Source organism: Cetorhinus maximus, chromosome 12 (genome assembly GCF_964194155.1).
Source record: "Cetorhinus maximus chromosome 12, sCetMax3.hap1.1, whole genome shotgun sequence".
Classification (NCBI taxonomy): Eukaryota; Metazoa; Chordata; class Chondrichthyes; order Lamniformes; family Cetorhinidae; genus Cetorhinus; species Cetorhinus maximus.
This window is the reverse complement of record NC_135890.1, coordinates 81306960-81324955: the sequence shown is the minus strand read 5'-3', so window position 1 is coordinate 81324955 and position 17996 is coordinate 81306960. Positions and strand designations below refer to the sequence as shown.

Below are 17996 nucleotides of genomic sequence, written 5' to 3'. Positions count from 1 at the left end.
GTAATAATAACGTCCAGTTTTTCTGTGGCCATTTCATCTGTTTAGCTAGCTTCTCAAATGAAATAAAGATTGCTTCAATATCTTTTTCCTCCAACTTTGGAAGAGCTTGTACAAATTTAAACATCTCCCCACTGGGTTCTACTCTGGAGATAAGTCTTTCCTCACCTACTGAAGTATCTTTTTAAACTGCCAACATTTTCAGTTGGAATTCTCTCTTTTCTCTTTCCTCCTATATCTTCACAATTTCTAATTCCCTTATCTGTTTTCTTTCTCTCTCCTGCCTTTCTACCTGTTCCCTTTTAAAAGCTATTTCTCTGTCCTTTGTTTCTAATTCAAGCTTTTTCAGTTCCTTTGCTTGTTCAAATTCAAGCGTCTTCATTTGTAACTGAAGTCTCACTACCTCCAGCTGTGACTCACTAGTGTCAGGTATCACTTGCAACTGTGAATGCTGTGCTATTATTTTAATTATATCTGATTTCCCAGCACCCTCAGGTAACCCCAACTTTAACTTATCTGCCAACACTGTTAACTTACTCTTGGTTATTTGGTGCAACCCAATCAGAGTTAAATCTTCTATACCCAGACAAGTTTTAGTAATTGCCAAAGCCACCTTGCAGTCTCACCACTTCTAAAACACCTCACCAACTCCTGAATGCAAAGTGCTTTTTGTGCTCAAGATTCACCAATTCTAAACCAATCAAGGAATTATAAGTTTTATCCTGCCAAGGCTGTTAAAGGCTGTTATTTAAAATCCCAGAGGGAAACTTTAAACAACGGTCATAACCTATATTTTCAATTGATATGTTTTGAGTTGCAGCTCTAAATTCAGGAATAAGATCACCATTTCTCGAGAGGTTTTTATATCAAGTTAAATGAGACATTTATTAATTTACAACAAGATATTAAACAGATACACATCGCTACAAATTACTACTATCATAACTTTTAACTAATTCCCAAATTAATCTCCACTAAGGCAACAATAACCATTAGACTTAACTGGACACGAGGCAAAGCACTTTCGCCTTACAAATTCAAAATGAGGTTCCTTTCAATTTGATCCCTTTGCATACAGTTGTAGGCTTACAGGCTTTGATATTACATGCCTATACCTTATACACACAAAACTCCTTTCTGTTATACCCAGCACCCACCTTTGAATGTAAATGCTCATTGTACCACCAGGCCCTTTGAACTCCTTTTGTAGCACCAATTTCATTAGTAATATAAACATTACTTGGTGTCTCCTAGCTAGGTGCAAGGTTTCACTCCCACTCTTGAATGCTCTATTCAACAAAATGCAAATGTACCTCTACCTCTGTTTACATCTCAAAACCACTACACATCAAAGCACCCAGACTAGCTGGCTTTAGTCCAATTAAGACATGCACAGACACACCCACAGACTAAACCTCTATTTAAAAAAAATAATTTCCAAAACATTATACACATTAATAGCTTCATGACAAGCACCATGAACCACAACTCTTTGAAAACCTGGCCTGACTCCATGAGAATTGTGGTGAACTAGGACGTGCCTTTCCTTGCAATGTAGCCGACCAGTTTGGGAGTGCATGGTGCAGACTTGTGACCTGAACCAGCCTGCACCTTTAAAAGGCATTCCTGAAAATCAGAAACCCCAGGAATGGGGTGGGGCATCCAGGAATCGGGTCCCGGCTGCCATTTTTAAAGGGCCCCCAAATCATCCCGACTCGGCGAAAATCCAGCCCGTGGAACACTGGGACAAAAATGGAATTCATGCTACTGGTATGTTTCCTAGGAACCAATTCATTAGCTTACCTCAGCAATCATCTAATATCTCTGGCTCATTGTATTGGAAAGTTTCTGTTTGTTATAGATCATGACAATTAGATATAAATAAACTGAGGCTAGAGTTCCAGACGGGCAGTCAGATCTAGGAGTGGTGTAAAGTCAGGTTATAATACATAAAGTTGCCCAAGCAAGCTTTGGCCAGCTCGGAAGGAGAATAGAGGAAAGTACTTAGAAGTTACTTTGCTTTAGTTAATTAAGATGACTTAACCATGTGGGGAAGTGCACCATTTTTACTTTTTCTTCTTGTTACATGAGGACAAGTTGTGCTGACAGCACTAAGCAAATCTGATTATAACTCTGTGCATTCACTCACTGTCAAATTAAGCAGCTCAACCTTATGTTCCTGGCCTCACCAAGTGTTTTCTCAGGCCTCTTTTTGATGAGATTGAAGAAGCATGTTGTGAAAGCCAAGAAGATCCAATTAGATCACAAAGGATTACTGTTACTAAACCCTGGGTTACATGATCATTTAGTTATATATTAGGAGATACGGGTTGATCCCTTAAAACAAGAACTTTGATGAATGTTATTTTGGGCAGTTGTGCTTTGCTAGTGAATTGACAGGCCATTTTACACCTTGCCCAATTTTCTTGTCCACTGGAGTGTCAATACTGTTGTAACGTTATGAAATGCGGCAGGCTTTTTACATGCAACAAGGCCCTGCAAGGCAGTAATAAAGTAGGTGGGACAGGTAACCTGGTTTAGTGTTGTTGGTTCAGGGATAAATGTTGGGCAGGATACTGGACTTTATGTCTCAACTGAAATACAACAGCTTGAATAATGCTGTACTCCCTCAACACTGTATTGAAGTGTCTGCTGAATCACTTCCTCTCCACCAGCTGCACTGTGGGGGCGTGGGAGGGGTTGAGGGCTGGGCCCAACATTCTGTACCTGCTAGCTGTGGCATTACTTGTGCATGACACCATCATGTTATCACCGCAGAAACACATCACTATCATTGTATAGTTAGGAGCTCCAATAGAGTCATAGATTCATTGACAGCACAGAAGGAGGCCATTCACCCCATCAAAACCAGCAGAAGCCCTGAGGATCTTGGTAGGGAGACACTCCTCCTTCGCCACCACTCTAAAATATTTTTTATAAATCACAAAAATGTAACCACACCATGCAGGCGATATAGTCCGTGTCTGAACAACAATATTAAAACAGGTATACAGCTGACAAGAGAAAGCCGTGCGCTAGGTCAATGTTAACATGAGTGCAGGTAATGGCAGTTCAACCCTGTACTGAAATCTGTCTTGTGAAACACGACTTACACCTCCTTTATCTCCGCAGAGCGAAAGAAAGAAAGCAACGGCCCCATCTGCATGGAGGCTGACAGCCAAGGCCGCAGCAGGCAGCGGGTGGTGCTGCCTGTCCACTATCCCGGCCGTGTTCACAGGACGAGCCAACTGACCACGTACCCCACCAGGACGAGCATGGACCCACGCGGGAACCCTGTCACTGTGCTCACGGTGGACCAGCACAGTGAGCAGGGACTGTACCCCGCACAATCAAGTGCCTACGTCAGGAGTTACCCACCTGTCCACAGTTTGAGCACTCATCACTGTAACTTGGAACATCGGGCTTACCCTCAGACTCATAACTTCAGGAGGCCTAAATTTAGTGGGCGGAACTATTCAAGAGCTACTTGCTTTTCTCAGTATGAGACTATGTATCAACATTATTACATTCAAGGACTAAGCTACCCACAGACAGAATCCCAGGCAGGGGTTATTAATCATAAGGGGCCCTCCCGTCCATTTCAGCCCAGCGGGAGCATGCTGTACCCCACGGTGGTCCACATTCCCCCGTCCTCCCACCTGGATGGAGCCAGCACCTCGAGCTTCAGCTGTTACCATGGTCACCGGTCGGTGTGCAGCGGTTACCTGGCTGACTGCCCCGGCAGTGACAGCAGTAGCAGCAGCAGCAGCTCGGGGCAGTGCCACTGCTCCTCCAGTGATTCTATGCTGGACTGCACCGAGGTCAGCAACCAGGGCGTCTACGGCAGCTGCTCCACCTTCCGCAGCTCCCTGAGCAGCGACTACGACCCCTATGTCTATCGGAGCCGGAGCCCCTGCAGGGCCGGCGAGCCGGGTTTGGGGCGGGGTGGGGGCCTGCTGATGGCGGGACCGCAGGAGGACGAGCTTCCGGCGTACAGCTGTGCCTCCCCCGGTGGTGACAGCAGACCCCCGCAGGCCCCATCCCCAGGGGACCAACTCTCAAACTGTAGCATGGACATGAACTATAGCAGCAATTCCTCACTGGAGTACAGGGATTCGAATGCCACTACCTCAGAAGATAGGCCCGAGTGCTCTTCTGGGTCTACTGTGGACAGTAACAGCTGGAGTGGGCCAGAGGCAGCAGGGGCAGCGGGGGCAGTGCCTGAGCAGGCCAGCGCCTGTTGCTTTGAAATCCACCCCTTGGACTGCAGAGGGGCCGATGATGGCAAAACGGACAGTCACTTTTCATTGTTGAACGTGCCCTGTTGCAACAAGTGTGGGAGGAGTGCTGATTCTCGGACTGCGTCGCAGAGTTTGTACAGTATTAACGCGGGCTCCCCGTGTCGAACCAGTGCGGGGAAATTCGAGGGCCTGCCCTGCTGCTTTTACGAGGAGAAACAGGTTCACCATGGCAGCAGCTGTTTTGCCGAGGACTACGCAGTGAGCGTGCAGTATACCCTCGCCGAGGAGGCGCTTCACAACCGCCACCCAGCTCCCGCCACGGCCGGCTGCTGCGAGCTGAGCCAACGCATTCCCATAATCCCCGAGGACACGGACAGTGACTTGGCCGCGGCCGAGGACTGCGAGGCCGCCAGGCTGTGCGGGCCGGGGGCCGCACCTTCGGAGCCCGAGGACACGGCACAGGAGCGGAGGGAACGAGTCGTCGGCCCATTGCCTTTCAGCAGCCCTCCCGACCAAAAGGCTGCCTTCCAGAATATTTGCTCCGGGCTGCACGAGTCCACCATGAAAAGTAACTCGGCAGGTAAGATGACATTCACATGCGCCCCACAGGTATTCCATCGTATGTAGAGTTGATTGGCGGAGGGGTTGGGGGGGGTGGCATGGGGACATGGGGCTGACTCTGGAGGCATTTAAAAATGGTGGCGGGGGGGGGAGGCCTGCGCCCCATTTCTGGCAGATCCCATGTTTGCCGGCCGGGGGAAGGAGATGGGGGTTGGTGGGGCGGCACCGCGATCCACACAGGCTGGAAACCCCAATCTCAGCAGGGCCATCTGAAATTACTGCTGAGTTCAAACAGATCCCATTTTCCCTGTTCAACCCGCAGCGTGGGAATCACAAGTCAATGGGGGAAGATGTAAATGCTCGGGAAGGGCGGGTACTTCATCTCAATGATTTAAACTTTGGATTCAAAAACACAGGGCAGAATTTCACAGGCCCATGCAGGCCACTCTACAGATGGGGGCTCCTGTAAAGTTCCTCAGGTAACTTTCCAGCTGCCTACCTGCCCGCCCCCTGACCTGTGTGAAATTTTACACGTGGGAGGCATTGGGGGAGGTGGCGCATGAGGCATAGGGCTGCCTGTCCACCATCTCCCCAACTGAGGCCCTTCAGTAGCCAATTAATTCCCACTTAAGGGCCCCTTCCCCTTCAGCCACAATTTTGAGCCCGATGTGGGGAGATCAGGATCAGGCAGCCCCCCCAACAGTCCAACCCCACCCCAACAAGCCCAAGGCCTACTTCCTCCCCTGGCCTTTCCAAGCAAGGGGCTGGGGAGTTAAGAGAAGAATACTTGTTTGACTAAGTGATAGGGGAGAAGAGTGCTGGATTGAATTGGGGGTGAGAGTAAGGGAGAATATGCCAGGATAGGTTTGCAAGGGTTGGAAAGGAAGACAGTTTTGCTCTAAAGGTGCTGAAATTCAATGGGCCACAGTGCCCAATTTCAACTGGGGTGAGAGTATTAATGTGAGAGAGAGTGAGCACTAAGGTCAATTCTGAGTAATTCTAGATTTTGTTGAAATGTCAATTTGTTCTTAGATTAACGATCTTACCAATTGTGAGGTATAAAAGTGCTTCACGTTTAACAGCAATGTTTTTAATGTTTAAAAATGCAACATTTTCCATGGGAGCAGGCCCATTCTCCCGCACAGAAATAACGGCACCAGCTTTCTCCTGTTAACTTTTGTATTTTCCCGTTCTGGCTCAAATGCTGGTCACGCTCAGAGTTGAAGTTACAAAAGGCCATGTAACCACTTGATTTCATGCCATCGTAGATTAATTTTTTAGAGCTGACTTTGAGTTAGTTGGCAGCATTGTGGGGCCTGTGTTGGCTTCTCAAGGCAATCAGTCAACTTTGCTATTCTCCTAGGTTGACGTGCATGACCTCTCTGTGATTAAGTGGCTGAACAGACTCCACACAGACACTATAATTGATAGCACTGTACAGAACAATGCAGGAAATGTCCAAGGACATGATCAGTCTTTAGCTTGCACCCGTGTATTATTCCAGCCACTCCGATTCATGCAGAAAGTTGGAGCTTCACATGAAATATTCCTCCTTAACTCTCGCTGGTTTTCTTTGCACCTCTCTCCTCTTGAAGGCGTTGACCATTTTCTGGGTGTAGTCATGTAGATGTTGGCTACCCTTTGCCACCTTGCCTGAAGGATCATCCCTCAGATCTGTGCCTAAGTTTTGAGTGTTGGAAGGCTAATCTACTGCAGGAAGTGTCCCAGCTGAGCCCAGTCCTGTCCTTGCTCGCATAACAGCACTTCAGGCAGCACAACAATAAGGACCTGGGATCCCAGCTGACTTTTCCATCTGTGATCCTGAGATACTGAGGCCAATTGTCTCATTGAGATTTGTTAACCGAGGATGGATGTCTGGTCATCAGATCCTATCACAATACAATGAGCATAGGAGCCATTGTCTATTTGGACACTCAGAGATGGACAATCATGAGTTGGCAGAGTGAAATTGTCTGATGCTTCCCAGTATTTGCAGACAATCTCTTCTCACGACTTATTTTTCTGCATTGTCGAACTATGGGAAGTATTTATGTAATAGCAGGAGTCAGGCCTGGTAGGCTGGTGTTTATAGTGCTGGATGAGAAACCCAGAGATGGGCTTTTGAAATTGAATTCTATAACTCTTGCCATTTGTGGCCTAGCACCAGAAAATGGTCAAGTAAGGCTGCTGGATTGTCATCACAACTTAACCTGGTTCACTAATGTCCTTCAGGGAAGTGAACTTGTTAGCCCTTCCTAGTCAGATCTACCTGTCACTCAAATCCCGTATTCTGTGGTTGACTCCGAATAGCTTCAGAGCAATGAGGGATGTGCAATAAACACTGCCTTTCTAGTATCACCCACATCGGAAGAACAAATTTATTGAAAGGTCGGTGTGGTGGGTTAGGACATTGTGATTCTTGGACAAGGGAGGCACAAGATCAAACTGGAGAAAGACCAGTTTAAGTCTGATGTTGAGTCATTCTTTAAACGAAGAGTGATATACGCATAAATGGATAGGATAGAGAAGGCAGAAGCCATGGGATCTTTTTAGGAAAGAGTTGGTTGCTGTGAGGATGTGGCGGAGGGGGGGGCAGGTGGTGAATAGATCTGTAAATTTATTTCTGGATAATGAGCTAGAATGGGCCTATCATCTCTCTTGTCCATGTCTATCTTGTGATGCTCCTTGTTGGCACCTGGGTTTGAGTCTAACCCACATCAATAGAATAAAAGTCTCCTTACTCTGGCTGCCATTCAATCCTGTGTACAGTAACTAGTTGGTGTTAATCTAATTTCTATAGCAAAAAATCTCCGTCTTTATACGTTAATTGGCACTAATTCGGCAGCTTCACTCTGGCACACCCAATGTTCTAGAAATGGAAAGTGTACACCATAACAATGTGTATCCTGTATCCCTCTAAAGCTAAGATGGAGATATATTGGTGCATGGTCTAGAAAGAGCCTTGTATTGCGCTTTACACACTATACATAACATTATGTTCATTTCCCAGTCAATGACCTCTCTTATCCTGCCTACCAAACACACAGTACTTTCTAAAAATGAAAAATGTGTTGCTATAACATTTTCCTGTAAAAGGATAAAGCATTGTGAGGGTGGTAATATTATTTTTCAAAGACGAGACATCAATCACTATCAACCTGGTCTACTTCAAGCTGAGATTTAACATTTATGATTGCTTTTGGCTCTCAAAGCTGGACGTTTCCAAAGCAGTGATCTAGCCAGTACACTGGTCACAATAACAATCATAATTCACTGGCCCTGAGGCAGGCAATGAACCTGGTGAATCAGGGAATGTTGGGCACTTTACTGAGCACAACAACTCGGCCCCCTTTTCCATAACCGATTTCCAGCTCCCACTTGAACTTGGCCACATCCTCTAACAGGATAGGCCTTGTGGCTTATGCCACGACACGGTAGAAAGACAGGGGGATTGGAGAGAGTAAGTAGCTACCTCCCACCCACCCTTAGCCAAGTTTCCTCTAGGTTTGGCGGGGGGAAGGAGTTAAAATCAGGAGCTTATTTTTAGGTTTATTTTAAAATGCTTCTTTAGAATCTTTTTACCTAGATATCAGTGTGAAACACACAACAGAATTGGGAACAGTTCTCCCCCTCAATTTCTCCTCTCATCCCTTAAGTCTTAAGGCGCTATCTCTTGCTGTGGTGGTTCCACAGGAACTGGTAGTTCTGAGTCCCTCACTCAAATGGACGTTCTTCATGTGTGAGCCAGAACAGTGCATGTTGCCAGGCTGTTCTGCCATGAAGAGGTGAGTGGAAGGTGAGACATATACTATTTCTGACAAGGGTCCCAGAGACAGCAATCAGGATCAACTGATACTTTTCTCCTCCCTAAATGAGCAGAGGCCTCATGGCACGATGTTGTGTCCCTACTTCTGTCCCAGAAGCTCCATGTTCAAGTCCCACTCCAGGACTTGATGGTTACAGAAGGTGCGTTCATAATGTGGCCAAACAGGTTGATTATCAGCTTATAAACCCTTCCAATATGCTTGATGGCAGGCAGTAAGGGTAGGAGAGATTCCTGGTCAGCCATACTGCAGAAAGAAATGACTAAACCACTGCAGTACTTTGCCAAGTGTAATCAAGTCCAATCCAATGCAAGTCCATGGTCACCAGTGCCCTTAGGGCATGGTACCTGGGGGAGGAGGAGGAACCAATGGGCACCAAATCTCAACCACAGCCTGAATTGAAGAAACTTGTTGTTAATAGCCCACTTGTGATTTTTTTATGTGATCTTGTGCGTTGGATTAAATCACTGAGAAAGGGGATTTAATTTTAGCCTGAGAAAATCATTTCTGAAAATAGACATTTAAGGGAGATTTATTTGAATATTTAAGCAGCAACTCTAGTCCTTTACCCCTGCCCCAGCACTATTCATTTTATGAGGATGTATTTCAAATGATGACTGTGTGTAAAGAAAGTGTCTGATCTCAGCCTTGTGGACAAAGGGAGGGTGTTTTTTTAATTCATTCACGAGATGTGGGCTTCGCTGGCTGGGCCAGCATTTATTGCCCATCCCTAGTTGCCCTTGAGAAGGTGGTGGTGAGCCGCCTTCTTGAATCGCTGCAGTCCATGTGATGTAGGTACACCCACAGTGCTGTTAGGAAGGGAGTTCCAGGATTTTGATCCAGCGACAGTGAAGGAACGGCAATATATTTCCAAGTCAGGATGGTGAGTGACTTGGAGTGGACCATCTAGGTGATGGTGTTCCCATGTCTGTTGCGCTTGTCCGTCTAGATGGTAGTGGTCATAGGGTATAGGAGATGGAGGGAATCATCCAGCAGCCCTCTAGTGTACCATCTAGTGGAATAGCATTGATGAAGACCTATGAGTTACCCAGACTCTTTATTATACATTTAAAATGGTCATTTGGGTAATTGGAGTTAATGTCCTCAAGAAAATAAGATTGATTTATCAAACAATCTGAGTAATATTTTGTCACTATCCACAATCCTGGGAGCAGTGATGAAATGCAGTAAGAAGCAAAGTTTATTGTTTTCCTATGTTACTGTGACTCCACTTCAAAAGCAATCCATTGGCTGCAAAGTGCTTTGGAACATTTAAACCAGAAGATCTCCTTTGGCTCCAAACAGCATAAAACCCAGTTCAAAGAGTACCAGAAGCTAGAATAATATCAATGAATTAACCGAGAATATGTATAGCGTCTCTTAAGTCGCCTGCACCTGCTATTTTTAAGTCCTCATAAATAACTAGCACTGGCGTGCTCAAAACCCATAATGCACTTCACTTTTTAATTTACTGCTGTCTAGACACATTAGGACTTTTGGTATAAAGCAGGTCTCCAGTGCACTTTCTGTAAACCTCCTCAGTGTTAGATTTAAGGCTTGGCAGAATGAAAAAGAAAACTTGAGAGCCCAGCAATGTTGCCTTTTAACCAGATAATACTATGCTGAAGCATACACATCAATAAAAGCTAAAGGATCTTTATTTTTAGCACAGATTCATCTGGTTTGCACCAATACTGCAGAGTGAAAACAATATTTTAATGTGCAGAGTGTACTTGATGTGGTGTGGTAGACCAATCATTTGTTCAAAGCTAATGATTTTCTTTCCCTTATTTGCTCTTGGGATGTGGAACACCAGTAAAGCAGTATTTATTGCCCAGTCCTAATTGCCCTGAGGGTCTTACAACTTCACTAAGTAATGTGGAACTAGAGTTACTCACAGGGCAGATTGGGTTCGTAGAACAATCCATTAGCTCTCATGTACTGGAGCCAGCCCACAAGTAGCCAGATGTATTGAGATCAATTGCACATCATGGGATTTGAACTCATGACCTACTGTGTCACTAGGCCAGTACCATTGCCACTAGGCTACCATGCCCTAAAGATATTTGGAATTGTTCCTGGTCCCAGCAGGACTCCAGTTGGGAGCTACATTCCTGAACAGATAATTCAAGACAGTTGAAAGACAACAGAGTGCAGTTCTGTAACTTACACATAACTTAAACCTTCAAACAATCTGTGAGTACGGTTTAGATTACCACAAGTTGCTGGAAAGCTGAATATCTGTTGGAAAGGGAGATTGAGAAATAAAGAGATGTTAACAGAGAGATATTAACAGCGCTGCTTTATATTTCCTCAGGAGAGGTCGAGGAAAGAATTTGGTGGTTCGATAAAAAGGAGTGAACACAACAGGCTGGGGAGAAGGGCCCGCGATAGAGTAAACATGCATGGGTCCAGGCTGGAGTGGGCATGATGGGTGAATAGTCTTTTTCACTGCAGACCTTTAAACACATTGCTGAAGATCAAACAGTAACCGAAAGAGAAATATGAGTTGTATCTGAACTGTAAATCTTTTATGATGGCTCAGTGATTTTATCCAGCAAGTAACTGAGTCATATTAAAAGTTATAGTAAGTTCAAGCTCTGATCTGTTTAAAGTCAAATAATATCAGCCAGGTCAGTGATAGGGCACTAAAATTGGTCTTGGGCTCCCCGAGCTAAGGGGGAGAAAATTGGACAAGGCTGTTGTTCTTGATTGCTATCCAACCAACCCTTCCAGAAGCAATCTTAGGTTAAGGATCAAGCTCAGCTTTGATTGCCCTGATGTTGAATAAACTCCTGACACTCTCTGTCACACTCAGGCAATGGGCACTAAAGCATTGGTTGGTGGGTGGCCAATTCTTGTGGAACCACATCATAGCGAGCAGTGAGAGTTGACAGGAGGGAATAGGAACAAAATTGCTACAGAAAATTCACAAGAAAGTAAAACCCTTTCAGCTGAAAGAGCCAGGGGTTCTTTCTGACATGGCAACTCGCTTCCTCCTTCAGATATTCATCTCGCCGTTGCTTTCCAGCATTTCAGATTGACCTTCAACTTTGGTTCTCCTTTTCTCCAAATATGTTGACTCTTGCTGTGTCCAGATTCTATGGGTATCAGCTGCCCTTTGGGTCCTTGGCAAGTGGCCAGTCCTCATGCAGGACCTTAAGCAGCAAGTGTGGACCTGCACATGCATGCACGCACATACATGCAGGGGTGCACTCTTTGCAGCTAGATAAACAACAGAAATCATTTCCTTCCCCACTTTCTCTTCATTCCAGGCCAATTATAGTACCTTTACCACCGACCTGGCTGTTTGAGCATGGACCCAGCATCAAAGACCTTCCTGGTATGGATGTCCCAGTTCCATAGTGGAACCTCCATTTATCAACAGATCCACTGTGGAGGGTTGGGTGGGAAGATCACTATTTTGAGTAGGGGACTGTTACAAGTTTTAGGTCTACCTTGGATACTCTCTCAGCTATTGCAGTGCTGGCCACTCCTGTAAGAGATCTAAGCATCTTGCAGGCAGGAATGGGCCCGCAAAAGCCAATATCATTGAACACAACTGTAGCATTTTCAACATAAATTACAATTAGAATCTTCTGTGTTGCATAGTCAGAAAACCCGAAACATAACAGTGACCCCTGACCATACAAGTTTCAAAACGTCAAACTTGCTTCCTCTTATATTTTCACCAGCTCTGAGACATTTTATACAAAATTGTGATATCCAAACAGCACATCACAAGTGCATCTGATGTGCCCTGGACAACATTTATCTCCAAACTAACAACACTGAAAAACAGATTACCCTGGCATGTTTCTTACTGCTGTGAGTTGGCAACATGGCTGCCAGGTTTGCTCACATGACAACAGTGACTACGGGTCAAAAGTAATTCATTGGCTGTGCAGTGCTTTGGGATGCAGAGGGTGCTTTATAAATGCAAGTTCTTAGGTGTAGGAATTAGGAGATTTATTACAAGATGTTGCACTGAGCAAGATGCATTGCCATGATTTGCGATCCAACCAAGAATGCGTTGTGATGCCCTTGAAATTACCACAATAACTTTAAGAATCGTGCCATGTTATCCTTAGGCTTTGGTCTGACATTAGCACGCACTTTGCTTAATGCTGCATCATTATCATTACTTGTCTATTGTTTTTGGCAGCTGCCAGGAAAGTTAAGTTGAAAACCAAATGATCTGTTTTAGCTGAAAAATTGCAGCAGGGCAACAGCTGGTGACCTGCTGATCACATTCAAATGTCGGTAGCAGCATAAATAAAAATCATTCAATACAATGAATATACAGTAAATTTATTGTCACGAATACTTTGGGGATGGAGGGCTTTCACAGTCTCCATTTTGCGTGGCGGCCCTTAGCACATTTGTGAAACATTAGTATTTAGTGAACTCTATGCTTTTGAAGACTGGAGCCTGTAATTGGGAACAGAGCTTAGACTGCCCTTGAGCAGTCTGGAAAGAAGAGCTAGTCAAACTAAATATGTATTTATTTTATTTAAATCAAGAAAAAATGTTAACTTATGAATGGAGCCAGAGAAGAGTAACAGTTCATTAATACGCTGCAGTTGACTTTAAATAAACAACACATGAACCATGCTAATCCACATTAATCCTATTGTATAAAACCATTCGCTACCATTGCACTACATTTGTTATTTCTACAATTTTATTCCCTCTCGCTTTCCCAAAGATGCCAACTCTGCTGCAATATTGTAGCATTGGTACCAATAACCCCCTCGTATTTCAATCTTCAAAGGTCAACCTGGACCATCGTTGCCAGCAAGTTCTTTGACTGTGAGGGGGAAGAATCATGGCCAAACTGGATCCATAATCACTCACATGCGCTTCTCAGCAAGGGCCATCAAGCAGTGAGCAGAGCAGGAGTGAGGGCCCATGGGCTGATGTTTCCACTCTCTACCCCAGGGCGTTGAATTGCGTGTGTCGTATTTCCACAATCATTCCATTAGTGCTCAGCACAGACACATATCAGCCAAACTCACTGTGTGGAGAATTGTAACTACAAACCGGTCTTTTTGCCACTTGGCCCAAGCCATATTTCTGTTGTAGAATATTTTCACAATTAAAAAGCTACATTGCATGACAGAAAATGAGTATTGCACTTAAACTTTAGGAATGAAGGAATTCACTTGTGTCTGAATTTTAAAAGTCCACCATTTGGTTTAGGGGTTTGCTTACACAGTCTTCCTCAGTAATCCTGTCTTTTTGTGTTTCTCTAGGGTCTAGATCATCTCTAATTCTGAAAAAGGATTGTTCCACTGAGCAGGACATCTGATTTTTTTAATAAATATATATGTGTATATAAGTACGGTGATACGGGAAGCGATCAATAAGACTCCAAACTCAGTCCCTGTGCGACTGTTTTAGCTTTGACAAAACACACAAAAGTGGTAATGTGGAGGAAAACACCAAATCTGATGCATCTTCCCACGACTCAGTTCGTGCTTCTTGTCTTGTGATTTTGAGACAAAGTTCTGCTGTTATTTAAAACCCTGCTGCCCTTCATCGCAAGGCAACGATACTACTGTTGTCAAGGAATGTCAGGAATAAACTTTGATCTGTAGTCAGAGGGATTTTTGAGCCTTCCGCACGCTCAGGGTTATGGTTGCCTTAGTAAGTGAGCAATACGAAATGTAAGAATAGAAAACAGAGAGGGGGCGGGAAAAGGGGAGGGGGAGGAGATGGGAAAACAGAGGGAGGGGGAAGGTGCTGGGGAAAGGTGGGGAACTGGGGAAAAGATGGGTAGGGTTTGGGGAAGGAAACAATAGCCCTATTATGGCTGTGACTGAATGTTCTTCTCTCTGCTGTAACAAGAGAAGCAGATTGGCTATAACAGGCACTCATGGGAGTCATGGGACAAGTAGAGTGACACTGCAACAATTGAGTGTATGTTTTGTACATCCATTTTGAAAGGCACCAAGGTAGAGTTTTATGTACACAATAATGCCTTTACTGCCTGATGATCCATGCAAAGTAACAATTTTGTTGGGTACTTAAGGCACTATTTTACATTTGTAGCACTTAAAAAGATTTGTCTGAAATTTCTTGTAAAGAATTATAAAATGGTCAAGAGTTCTCTCCGTCATTACCATTTTTTCTAACGTGTTAAAAGGCTAGAAATTGTCTGTGTATATTCTGTATATGTATAGCGGCACATTTCATTTATGGAAATATGTTCTCAGAATATTTATTTACTAATATATTTATCTTAAGCCATGTCTTATGTGGAGAGTGTATGACATTATGAAATAATCATTGGAAAATCACTAACATGGGACTTTGTAAATACATGATAATTGCACACAAAGATTAAATATTCTCTGACCAAAAACTGATTTTAAATTTTAGTACTATACAGTTTTGTAACAAAAAATGTACAAATGTCTGTGAAAAATACAGTTTTATCAAGTAAAACTTTCCTGATGCTTTCTTGTTGTGACTCTTCATTGTTTGGTTCTTGTGATACTAGTTATTTCCATGTTCTGAGATCACAAGGGGGTGTGGTTTCCTCTCTGCAATTTTGTAGCTAAATTGTTGATGTGTTTTATGTGTCAACTATGGCTTAGGTGGTAGCACTTCTGCCTCTGAATTGGAAGATGATGAATTCAAGTCCTTCTCCAGGGCCTGAACACAAAACCTAGACTGGCTCTCCAGTGCAGTGTGGAGCACAGTCTTGATATCATGGAAGGGGTAAATGCAAGTCTTGCTTTTTGTCAATAGATAATACTTTTACAATTTTGCTACAAATAGCAAGACAGAAAGTTCTCCCTCCCCTCCCAAAACATCAGCCTTGTCTCAAAGGTAGCTCTCTCACCTCTGACACTTCAGTACAGTACTGAGGACGTGCTTCACAGTCGGAGGTCCCCTCTGTTGGAAGAGATGATAAACCGAGGCCCTGTCTGCCCCCTCAGGTGAATGTCAAAAGATCCTGTGGTATTATTTGAAGAAGAGCATGGGAGTTCTTGCCCAGAGTCCTGGCCAATATTAACATTTACTATGTATAAAAATGGGTTGGGCAGTCGTAAAGCAGAGAAGTCATGTTCCTCTTGCTGGTCTTCCTCTGCTTGTTGCTGTGGTGTACCTGGTATTAAACAGAGTAGTGAGTATGAGTAGATGAGCAGCACAGTGGCCGTGGAGAAGAAGGAGCATATACACATTTGGTGATACAAAATGAAACACAGCATGGAGGGCTGTCAAGACAATCACCAACTAAGGTAGGGAAGCACATCTTTTGGGGATTTAATCACAACCTTGAGGCAATTCTGTGACAATCGGCACAGAACCTAGACAGCTCTTCACAGCCCTCTGAATTGGAAGATTCACAGAACATATAGGGTACATTCTGATCTTAATTCTAATAACTTTGCAAGTACAGTATAGCTTTCCAAGGTTCATTGGACGCATAATAAATAATGCTGAAAATGGTTAAACTGAGCTCTGGAACAGGCCTGAGGTATTTTAATATAATCCATCATTCTTGTGCATCGGAACCCCAAGTAGCTGATACTTTCCTTGCCAGTGTTGAGAGTTGGTGAACAGTTTACCTTAATGTTACATCGACATGGACCTAATGGCCTTTCCTCAACCCTACGTTTGTACTCGCATCTCGTGCTCATGATTCCCTTTTGTCAACTGTTAAACCTTCCAGTTGGTTTCTGTTCCATTTTAGCTATTTCCAACCATGCCGGGGAAACAGTTTTTAATTGGTACCAACTTCCTTTTATTAAATGTGAAGGTAATTTCTACCTATTGCTTCTCTACCTTTGGTTGCTATTTTCTTAAATTTCAGATTAGTGTACACCCTAGGGGACAAACAACCAAACAACCAAAAAAGAAAGACTTGTATTTATGCAGCACTTTGCATGACCACCAGACTTCTCAAAGTGCCTTACAGTGAATGAAACTCTTCTGAACTATAGTGAGACTTGTAGGAAATGCAGCAGCAATTTTGAGCACAAGCCCCAAAAACAGCAGTATGATGATGGCTAGTTAATCCTTTTCAAGTGACATTGATTGAGGGATAAGTATTGGTCTGGTCAGTAGGCCAACCTCCCCTGTAATCTGAATTTGCCCAGACATTAGTTACATTATTGTGTGGATTTTTGGGCCTCAATATAGAAACTAAACTAAAGCCATAGAGAGTGTACAGTGTAGATTCACCAGATTGATGTCATGGATCAAAAACTGAGAAGAGGTTTGAGATACCAATCTATGCTTTTCACTTGCATTTATATAGTGCCTTTGTAAAGGGTTCTGAAAGTTTATGGAGGAGGAAGAAAGTGGTGGCTGCTTTCAGATCCTGATGAGTAGGAGTTCACTGAGGAATTGAGGGAAGGGAACAGAGCATGAACCTTTCAGGAGGTTTCAAAGAATAGCATCAAAGGAACACTGCTCGACCAAGTTCAATGTTGGGGAGCTGGAGATACTCCTGCAGTAAATCAGGAAGAAGAGGGGAATTCTACTGGGGAATAGTACAAAGAATTCTTTGGCAGCAACATGATGGGGAGGAGATGTCGCTAACTGCAGGTGCCGCTGCCAGGATTCTCTCGGTCAACAGTTTAGTGCCACAAATCTAGAGGATAGGCAAAGCAAACCCATGCACTTGAAACTTGAAATATTAATGTGTGTGTTGACTCCGCCATTGGGCCCTGATGATCTCGTGAATCGCCCTGAAATGATTTTGCCAGTTCCCCACTAACTTACTCCCAACCTCCATTCCACCAGTTTTATCTTACAGGCATGTTTATACCAATATAGCAGTAGCTGATCATATCACTGACTACAAACATCCTTATTCACTATGATGATTCCATTGCAAGGCTCATGGAATGAGACACCATTAGGTCTCACATCCCCTGAACTATCCTTGCCAGAAGAAGATAGCCAACAGCCTGTGAGAGAGAAAGGCTCAGATGGGCTGTATGGCCTTCTTCTGTGCCGTAACGATTCTGTGATTCATAGAATTGGCAGTGGGCAGGTGAAGCAACAGATTCCAAATCACTTTCCTTCCAGCTTTCAAGAGGAGACCATAAAGATTCAGAGGAAGGTCAGTGGCTGAAGGTATAGGAAATGGTGAAATGGGAGAGCAGGCTTGTCAAATTGCTGCAGTGGCCTTCACTTGGTGCTACTTAAATACGAATCCCAGCAGGCTTTAGCTCTTCTATGTCACAACCAGACTACCTAGCCAATTATCTTATTTGTTTGTGGGCCTTTGCTGTGCTCAAAATGCCTGCAGTGTAGGTACATAATAGCAACAGTACTTCCAATTAATTTGTTGAATGTAAGCCACTTTGGAACCTTTCTGAAAGATGTTATAATGTGCTGCATAATTGCAAGT

General features: G+C 44.0%; 1 protein-coding gene across 2 annotated transcripts in view; it reads left to right on the top strand.

Annotated features, from left to right (window-relative positions):
* znrf3 (zinc and ring finger 3) overlaps nt 1-15086 on the top strand; it is a 262802-nt gene extending 247716 nt beyond the window's left edge. For both annotated transcript variants that reach the window (XM_078554010.1, XM_078554011.1), the window contains exons 8-9: nt 3130-4818; nt 13879-15086. In XM_078554010.1, the coding sequence (XP_078410136.1) occupies nt 3130-4818; nt 13879-13934 (1745 nt within the window). In that variant the 3' untranslated portion in view covers nt 13935-15086. The remainder of the gene's footprint in view (nt 1-3129; nt 4819-13878) is intronic.
* The last annotated feature ends 2910 nt before the right edge of the window (nt 15087-17996 follow it).